At 30.4% G+C, this 9,659-nt stretch overlaps 1 protein-coding gene across 1 annotated transcript; it reads right to left on the minus strand.

Moving 5' to 3' along the window:
• Positions 1-4,214: 4,214 nt before the first annotated feature.
• On the minus strand, positions 4,215-6,674 carry LOC107015845 (cytokinin dehydrogenase 6). The gene is made up of 5 exons (XM_015216267.2): positions 5,837-6,674; positions 5,620-5,747; positions 5,270-5,530; positions 4,918-5,180; positions 4,215-4,832 (listed from the first exon to the last, which is right to left on the minus strand). The coding sequence occupies exons 1-5, from the start codon at positions 6,462-6,464 to the stop codon at positions 4,511-4,513; spliced, it is 1,602 nt and encodes a 533-aa protein (XP_015071753.1). The 5' UTR covers positions 6,465-6,674; the 3' UTR covers positions 4,215-4,510.
• Between the last annotated feature and the right edge of the window lie 2,985 nt (positions 6,675-9,659).

Below are 9,659 nucleotides of genomic sequence, written 5' to 3' on the forward strand. Positions count from 1 at the left end.
TATATATATATATATATATATATATACAAAAGAAACAATTGTATAATTCGCTGGCTCCTCTTCAGATTCATATAATTTCGCTGGCAGACCATTTGTATAAAGTGCTATAAATCATTGACATCCTCTCGATTTTATTTTATGTGTTTGTATATCTGTATAAAATTTGAATTTGTATATAATTGAATTGAAATAAAACGTTTGTACATCAAATATCGGTATCTCTCTAGCTTTATACAAACATAAATTATACGTTGTATTTTTTGTAATTTGTGTTTGTGTAAAAAGACAGAGAGAAAAACAAAAGAAAAGTGGGTAGGAAAATATTTTTATTGTATAATTATAAGTATATAGGACGAAAATATATGTATTTGCATGTGTATATACAATTTTCTCTTGCTTTATACAAACAGAAACACAATTTATACATTTTTGTTTGTATAAAGCGAGATGGCGAGGAGGAGAGTATCGAGCGAGAGAGGGAAAGCGTGGCGAGCGAGAGTTCAAGGGAGAGAGGCGACTGACAGCATCTTTGCTACGGGCACAATTATATCAAACTCTAGTTATAACATTTAATTTGAATTAATAGTTTGCCATTATATACAATTTTCCCTTTGTTTGATTTGTATTTGCATATGGCGATGATTTCTTTGGGTTTTTTCAGTTTTATCATCATTTTACCTTCAATCTTTTTTGTGTAGAACTTTTTAAAGTTTGTATAAACGTGTACTTTTTGGATTTTGTATAATATAATTTATATAATGTAATTTGTATAATATATTTTGTATAATTGTTTAAAGTTCATACGTTTATGTTTGTATCAATTTATTATTTCGAGTTTTTTTTTTAATATTTGTATAATTCCATACTTTATATTACCTAATTATAAAAAAACATATGAATCATAAAAACGAGATGTGAATTATACAAATTATTGTCCTCTCTCCCTCGCCTCTCTCCCCCCTTTCCCAATCTCTCTTGCCAGAATGTACAAATACGTATGTATAATATAGAATTATCTAACTAATATATATATACAATTCATCTCTCTCCCACTCTCTGTCCTCTCTTGCTCGCCTCTCTCCTCCCTCTCCCAGTCTCGCTCACCACTCTCCTCCCTATAACATATATCTACAAATCGTAATTAACAAACTATAGCTATGGAGTGTAATTATGATTCTTTTGAGTGGCTATATATGCAAAAATTTCTCTTTTAATTCTTAACTAAGTTCATTAAGCAAGCATAATGTTCGATCATGACTCTCATTCATACTACTCTATCCCCTCGTGAGCCTTGTCATATGCAGAATATTGGTGTTACCCAATACAATACATTATTTTTTTAGCGTATATATACAAATTTTGAATTTCACGAAGATAAGATTAGAAGTTAATTTAATGATTTCGAAGCTTTAAAATTTAAGTTTAAATTCTATATTTTCAAACTCTCTGTTGATAAAAATCTTAGATGTGCCACGTATAACGATTGGAATCTCGACCAGATGTAATAGTCAGTTTTGTCATAATGGTGTTCATTCATATATATATATATTCCTTATTCATCTATTTTCCTTTTATGGTTTAAAGTTGTACTCTTTTTTCAAACTTGTTCACATGCATTTCAATGCCTACCTTTCATGCCACCGCCCAATACATGCAAATATCGTATCATCTCATTTTGACCGACCCTTCACATTATCAACCAACAAATACTAAGGAATATATATTTGGTATATCAGAAAAATATATTTTTCCGTGTATATATTTTTCTGTGTTTGGTTGATAAGAATATTTTTATAAATAATTTTTTTTTAAAAAAAATTATATTTTTGATAAAAGCAGAGAAAACAAGTTTGATAGGTTACTTTTAAGTTTATCGTCTCCTCTCTATCCATTAACGTCCCCCTAGCTACCCCCATATCTTGATCATGCTACCCACACTCCTCACCCCATTGCATGCTCATAATATTTTGTTAGTTTACATACATTACTAAACATTCATATATTAATTGAATGTGTGAGAAAAACCAAGAAAAAAATAGTAATACATAGTGTTTTCATACAAAAAAATAAGGAGTTGCTTCTCAGTATTTCAGTGAGAATTTATCATGCATTTCTTCAGTGCGTTGAAAAATCATGTTTTATAGCACAAATTTTTAATTAATCATGACGGACGGAAAACCTATGTTTCTAATAGTGATATAAATGCACTTGAGATGTTTCGTTTTTACTTATTTATCAAAACACTAAAAAATAAGTAAAGAATTTATTTATTTTTTAGGTAAAACATTTTCTATTGTGCCAAACACGGCCTTAAATCTCAATTCCAAACAAGTTAGAATTTAGTAATATGGTCGTTTTTAGTCTTATCTAATAACATTGGTATTCAGAGTTCATTTTTATAACCATTGAATTTGTTCAATCAGGTTCATCATTATATACTAGTCAACACTGTTTTTGAGTGGCGCCCAATTTACGAATATCTGATTTTATTGTTATTTAACAAAGTTATGGAATATTCCATCTGCTTATCATCATTGCATATACGGATTGTCATGTTAGATAATCAGTATCGTGGCAGCAAATGGGTGGACTTGATCGGATTGAAAATATATTGAGATCCTCAGGTGATAGAAGAACGGAGCGTTCGTAAAAAAGGATTCATATGGTCGGTCTCAACTTCTTTAGATCAAGTAAATTCAACTGTTTATATATATATATAGTCAAAAAGGTTCATTATTTTTTATGTTTGTACCATACGCGTAAGGGAATCCAATTGAACCCCCTTACCAAGAACTAGCGATGCCTTATCAATGAGGATTGATATGATCGAGTGAGTATCTAGTCTTTTTTGATATTGAGGCATCGTTATTATCGTTATCATAAATCAAACTCTGGCTTCATTGACCCTAAGAATTTTTGCTATACTTGAGTATTTATTATACAACAAAGATTGTGATTTTTTTCTAGAAGATTATAACTATTTTTTGAAAAATCAGTTAAAGCTTTGGTGGTTCTGATCAGAACAAGTCTTTATGCTTTATAACCATTCTTTTTTGATTGAACAAGGGAATATTACTGTTCATAAATAGAACCTTGCATTATGAAACCATTTGACATAAATGTTAACATGTTTACAACACACTCGAAATTTTGTTTGGACATATAATTGAATTTTTAAGTTGTATTATTTGCTCATAAAAATTCATAAGTTGTGAAAATTATCAAACTTGACTCAATTTTTAATATAATCTTACCAAATAACCAAAAGTTCATAGCAAAAGTATAATTGCTATTTTAAAAAATGCAATAGTTATTAATCGAACTTTAGTTCAATAAAAAAGTAAAACTGAACAAGATTTGTAGCATAGAGCTCTTACTTTTTATTGAAAAGTCATGTTCATCAATAATAGTTTACAGGTTAGTCACAGGAATAATATCAACTATAAATTTTGTTTACGCATGAAATAAATGCTTGGTAGCTGATAGATAATAGAACTAATTACTGGGACAATTTTTATATTTGAATAATGTGAAATTATAGCACGAAGTTCTCATATCAAGTCTTTTTTTGGAGAATTTGAAATTTCTTCTCATCATGAGAAAAATTGCATGTCTAAATACTGATTTTAAGTGACAAAATGAATTCGCATATTCAAACGCGTATTTAAATTGGTACGGAGTAATCTTGGAAAAGGCTGTATTGCAGGTCAGCCATTTTCTTTCTAGGTTGTATAACTAGAAGTGACAAAAAAAGAACTAAAAAGTAAATAATAGTCGCAAAAAAGTTTATGGCTCTTTTGGGACAATAATATCATAGACTTGTGATTTTCTTCTCTTGCTTTCTTGTGATCGGAAGCAAGAAAGCAAGAAGAAATTAACTAAAAATCAAGAACAAAAAATGATGTTAATTAGTTCATGCATATGATTTTATTGCTCTGCAATATATAGTAATATAGATATAATAATTCGAACCCTTTCAGCCAAATTCTTGTTATTAACTAATCGTTGTTTCATCTCGTGATTGTGCTTCTCAAGTTATTGTTGTATGATGAAATCATGTAGGTTAAAGTCCTGTTTTAATGAAATGACTGTCAGAGAGTTAAGCACTGTGATGTGTTATAGTTCTAATGAATGCTTGATTTTCGCGGTTATTGAATTGTCTTCTTGATTTTGCTGCATATGTAACATTCTTATAGTATCAGACCACTTGAAAATCAATACAGGAGATACAATACCATGAGTATTAATGAAAGAATTCATACATTTGTGTCAATATTTTTCTCCTATTGCATCTTGATACATTACTTTCTTTTTGCCTAATAGTGTAGCTAGCCTTCTCTTAAACTTACATGTGCAGAAAAGGCATAAGAAATAGTATATGAAGTTAATAGCTATTATTCACATTTTACATTGGCTACAACCAAGTAGAATTCATTTTCTATTCGATCGTGCTGCATATTTACCTAACGTAGAATTAGTCGTTGCTATCAGTTTCAAATAACAACATTTGTTATGAAACTGATACTGCTTTTTGGAAGATATTCTGTCCAGGAGCAAGCATAGCTAAAGGGTCATAAACAGACTTCCTCTGTACAAAAACATCCCATTTTGGACCAAAGTGTTTCCTCCATTGTTCCTGTGTTGTGTAATGAGGCAAATATTGCTTCACTCCAAGGTGTGACACCTCACAGAAGTCTAATATTCTTTTGTTCTGAGTTAAAACATGTTGTAAACTGTCCGTTCCGCTAGATGAAGGATTTGCATGGGATAAAAAGGCTACAAGATAGATAATATCTTCATCTGGACAAACAAATGAAGTTCTGTTATCCACCCTGAAAAAAGAAAGAAAGTAAACATGTCAATTCATTGTACAAGAAGTAGTAGAATTTTTATGTAGACGCGGAACGTTAAAATTACTTTGATTTATGAACTGGATAGACAAGAACAGGTCCATTGTTTGTATCACTTAGTATGTTGCCAAAAACTTCATTAGCAAAGTGTTGTATTTTGCTTTTAGGGACTAGAAGATTGAGCCATGGATGTGGAAGATCCCAAAGTCCTTTCGATCGAAGTATTAGCTCTGATGCATGAACTCTGTCTAAAAAATCTATGTATGGAACTTCTGACATGAAAAGTGTTGATGGAATATAACTTAGTTGGGATAATAAGTCTTCAATTTCCTGTGTAAAAACAACAAGCATTTTATATGTGAGAGTTGTTTCATACAAAAAAAAATTAGCCCTGTTTCAAGTATATGAACATGTCTTACCTGATTTACTGTATCGAATTTTTCGGGGTATAAATTTTTGGTTAGTTCAAGGCAATAGAGTGTTCTTCCATCTGATACAAAGTGGCTTGCTTGAACAGGATCTTGAGGGTCAAAAGATGTTCTCCAGTTATTCAGTAAACCTGTTTTGTTCTTAATCACAAGTCCTTCTATGTAATCGAATGTTTTCAATGCAGATATCAAACGCTCTTGATCTCTAGCAAATGCGGAGAAATCAGAGTACAACACTCTTATCCATTTCACCTGTTGAAAAAACGAAGCAACAACATGTTCAATAATAATAAAACTCGAAAAACACAATAGCTTCAACTCTTATGATATTTATAATTTACCATTTTCGGGGCTCTTTCGAGTGAGATTCTTGCTTTAGTTATTATGCCAAACTGACCAAGTCCTCCAAGAACAGCATGAAAGAGGTCAGCATTCTGTTCTTGTGAACAAATTAGTACTTCTCCTTTTCCTGCAATGAATCCAATATTCATCGTATGTCGAATTAGGTCACGTGCTGAAATTTCGATGTTTGTTGAAAATCAATTCGTTTTAGCAAACCTGTTACAACTTCCAGCTGGTGGACATTACTGATTTGAGGGCCGTGACGAAATGCCTGTCCACTGATGCCAGCATTAGACAGAGTACCTCCAACAGTAAGGTGTAGATAATCAGTCCAGGATTTTGGTGCTAATCCATATTTCAATGTCTCATGCAATATGTTTATCCACAATTCACCAGCTGAGACATCAACATAAGGGAATTTTACTCCGTTGTAGTAAACTTGCATTTCTTGATCCTGCTGCAATGATTCCATATTGATTATGACTCCTCCGCGCGTTTGGGCCTGGCCTTGAAGAGAATGACCGTGGCCTCTTGCTGCCACGGTCAGTTCTGAGGCCGGGCCCATTTGCCAGACATGTGTTACTATCTCTGAAATGTCAGTAACAGATTTCGGATGTGTTACTGCTAAAGGATGTGAGTGAATTTGATTCCCGAAATCTCGGGATGCAAATTCATTGTTTTCAAAAGTTATATAGCCTTGTAAATGAAGAGCCTTCAATGAAGACAAGGCACTAGAGAAACAAACTTCTGGCTTCATAACTATCCATATTAGTACCAAAATTGTAAAGCTTCTTACCAACAAAACGTTCGTTTTTCGAGTTAATACTAAGCTTTGGCATGTCATCTTTTCAATTAAAAAAAAATTGGAAGAAATGATTTTTTTTTGTGTGTGTGTGAAGAATGAAGAATTGAGGAGGAAATTTAAAGATTATATGAGTGGTAGAGTCAACTTATATTGAGTGGTAAAGAAACCGTATGAAGACTGACTACTTTTAAGTGGAAGAATTTGAAGGATTTTTTCTTTTTAGTTCCCTTTTGTTTGGGTATCTTTAGTTTAGTAGTGTTAATAAATATAATATAAGACTATAGTCTATATATTAAAAAAAAAAAAAGCCTGCCAGCCATCACATATATATGACAAGTTGAATAGAAAAAGTCATAAGAAAAAAGAAAGATTTCCTCAATCTTTGAACTTTTCTTAACAGTTGCTTTTTTCATCAAACATATTATTTTAGCATTTATGATTAAGGATAAGTTTTCCATGTATGGGGTTAATACCTTTGGTTACTTACTAGTGGCACACCCGTTTGTTGAAGAAAGGCAAACATTGCGTATCCCTATTTAGATTGAATGAAAAGGACACTGCACAAGGTATGGATGGCATCTAATGTGTCTGCAAACAGCGGCCGAGCCAGACTTTTCAGGTTCGAAATATAAAAAGTAAAATCACTATAAAAAGCTAAATTAAATATATATGCGCTACAGTAAATAATGTATCTTCCATATATAGCTAACTTAATTATAGGAGTAGATTCTTAATTGATTTTCTTGATTTAGTTTGCTTAGTTGATGTTGTAAATCTTTATTTTCCAACAATAATATATTTACTTATATAAATATATTGTCTTCAGTGTAATTTTTTACCGAATACTTGACCCTTTCTAGTTCCGTCCCTGGTCCACAAAGATACGTTTAAGTTTCAAGAAAATGCATGTTTTTTTGTATATCAAAGAGGGAAAAAAAGTTAAGTATACTTGTTTTTTAAGTGTTTGGGACCTATTAAAAGGGGTCCTACTAGTCATGTGCTATAAAGAAAACACAAAAAAGAAATGTTCTTTTTGCTGCAAATAAATATAGTATTTGATGCCTAAGTACCCAACAAATGGACAAACAAAGAATCATTTCATTCGATTTGTGTTTGTAGATTTGCCCCAAAAAAAGTAAAATAAAATTTTGTACTAGATAAAATCAATTTGTTTATGCTCATCTTTTATACTTTTAAATAGATGACTTGGATTAATTTTATTTTTTTTTTATAATCTTTGGATCCTTTTAAACAGGCCAGAGAATCAAAATGAGATAATTGCAATTAAAATATGGATTCTTTTGTTACCTTTAAAAACATACATTTATTGCTTTTTTGAACTGAGTCCAGCAGCAGGGTTAGATTCAGAGATATGGTTCTTATATTTGTGGGATTATTTTGTCTTTGCATTGTAGGCCAATGAAATGTATGGAACATCCGTGAAGCTATCATCATTTCAATCTTGAATATAATATGCTACTACGATTATTATGTATATAAATTTGGAAAGCCAACTAGATATATTCACTTTTTATATGTTTAACCTTCGTAGCCAAAAGTTATCTCATATTTATGCTAGTGAAATATAAGAAAACAAATGAAATCATATCATTGAATTATTTAACTACCACGGATTAGGGTAATTGAGATAATGATAAGGAGGATCAAAGCGATTTTAAGATAATATTTTGATTGATGCTATAAAATATTCGTATAGAAAAAAAAGAATTAAATTCAATATAAACATCAAAATCATATTAATTTACTATAATTTGGTGATAAATTATAAAAATACACAACAATTGGATAGTTAGAGATAATAATTTCTTTCTTAAAATTCTAAAAATGGAGTTAAGTCCTAAGGTTTGGAGTAAGGGGGTAGACCATAACGAAGACACATGTTAGTGTGTCACATCACTTATTGTATGTATTAAGTATATAATATAAGTACTTTTTAATGCTCGAGCTTATAAAATTAAATGAAAAATTGATGCATACTTTTTTTGATAATTTGATTGTGTAAAAAAAATATATACTTGAATATATATGTAACTTTCACTCTAATTTAATCAGATTGTTATCTTTTATAAGGAGATGGAACATTCATCGGCAGGAAGTTCCATAGTTTAGCTTCATTATCGAGTAGAATTATATCTTAATTTCTTATTTTGCGATGAAAACAAAAAATGGCTCGAAAATTTCATTTAAAAATTTATTCTAATTAATCTTTCCCAACAAAACATAGCAAGTTAGAAAATGTTAATTACATCAATTACAGTTTCTACCTACCATATATAGTTATTGAGTCAATCAGCGTTAAGGCCCATAAAATAGTGCCACGTAGGCCGAAAAGGGATAGCAAAATTATTAATAAAATAAGTTCAGGGGTAATAGGATCTTAATATAGTATAAGTGTGTCTCTGAGATTTTGAAGGGATAGTTGTACATTCCCATTACATAATATTAATTAATATAAGATCTTTTTTATTTGTATTTACTATATGTATAATACTTACCATGTTTAATATTTTACAATATATAATTTTCTTATAACCTTATAAGGAGATAATCTTCTTTATTCTAAAGTAATATAAATCGGGATTTTAGCCTTGCTCATATCATCAAAATTGCTAATTGCTTTTCACCACTTTTTTCAATTAGTTACCAACCCAGTAAATTTTTTTATGTGGGACTACTAAAGTTTTTTATAAAAAAAAAACACCAAAATGATTCATATTTGTAATAGAATAAAAAGCATGTTAACCTAAAAAGAAACCTCATCAATGTAGATCTCCATAAAATCCAGTTTGCATATTATAATAATTTTTTTAAAAAGAGCATAGTATTGTTACTATATTCCAAAATAGATTGCACTCAATTTCTTAGATTATGGGAATAGTAAGATCTCTATTAATTGAGTGTGAGATGGAAGAGAATTGTAGCTAGTAAATAAATAACCTAATCCTATCAATAATTATAATTAGTAGAATAAACCTAATCCTTAGTGCAATATTTTTTTTCTAGAAGAACAAAACCGACCATTAATAAAGAAATAATAAAGATATTAAAAAGGAATGAGAATGTTTAGTTACATTAGAGCAATCTTTATCACACGTATTGCTCGAGTCCCACCCATGGTGATTTGTTTTGAGTATAGAAATAATTAATCCTAATTAGCATAAACAAAGAAACTAAACATAGCTAAAACAATGGGCAACCAAGAATTCGAGGAGG

This window comes from Solanum pennellii, chromosome 1 (assembly GCF_001406875.1).
Source record: "Solanum pennellii chromosome 1, SPENNV200".
NCBI lineage: Eukaryota > Viridiplantae > Streptophyta > Magnoliopsida > Solanales > Solanaceae > Solanum > Solanum pennellii.

Bases quoted from the DNA above. Each gene is read 5' to 3' on its own strand.
- LOC107015845 (XM_015216267.2), bottom strand. From the start codon at position 6,464: ATGACATGCCAAAGCTTAGTATTAACTCGAAAAACGAACGTTTTGTTG. The intron at 5,748-5,836 runs GTTTGCTAAAAC...GATTCATTGCAG, and splicing joins CCAGCTGGAAGTTGTAACAG to GAAAAGGAGAAGTACTAATT. The intron at 5,181-5,269 runs GTAAGACATGTT...GTTTTTACACAG, and splicing joins AATTCGATACAGTAAATCAG to GAAATTGAAGACTTATTATC.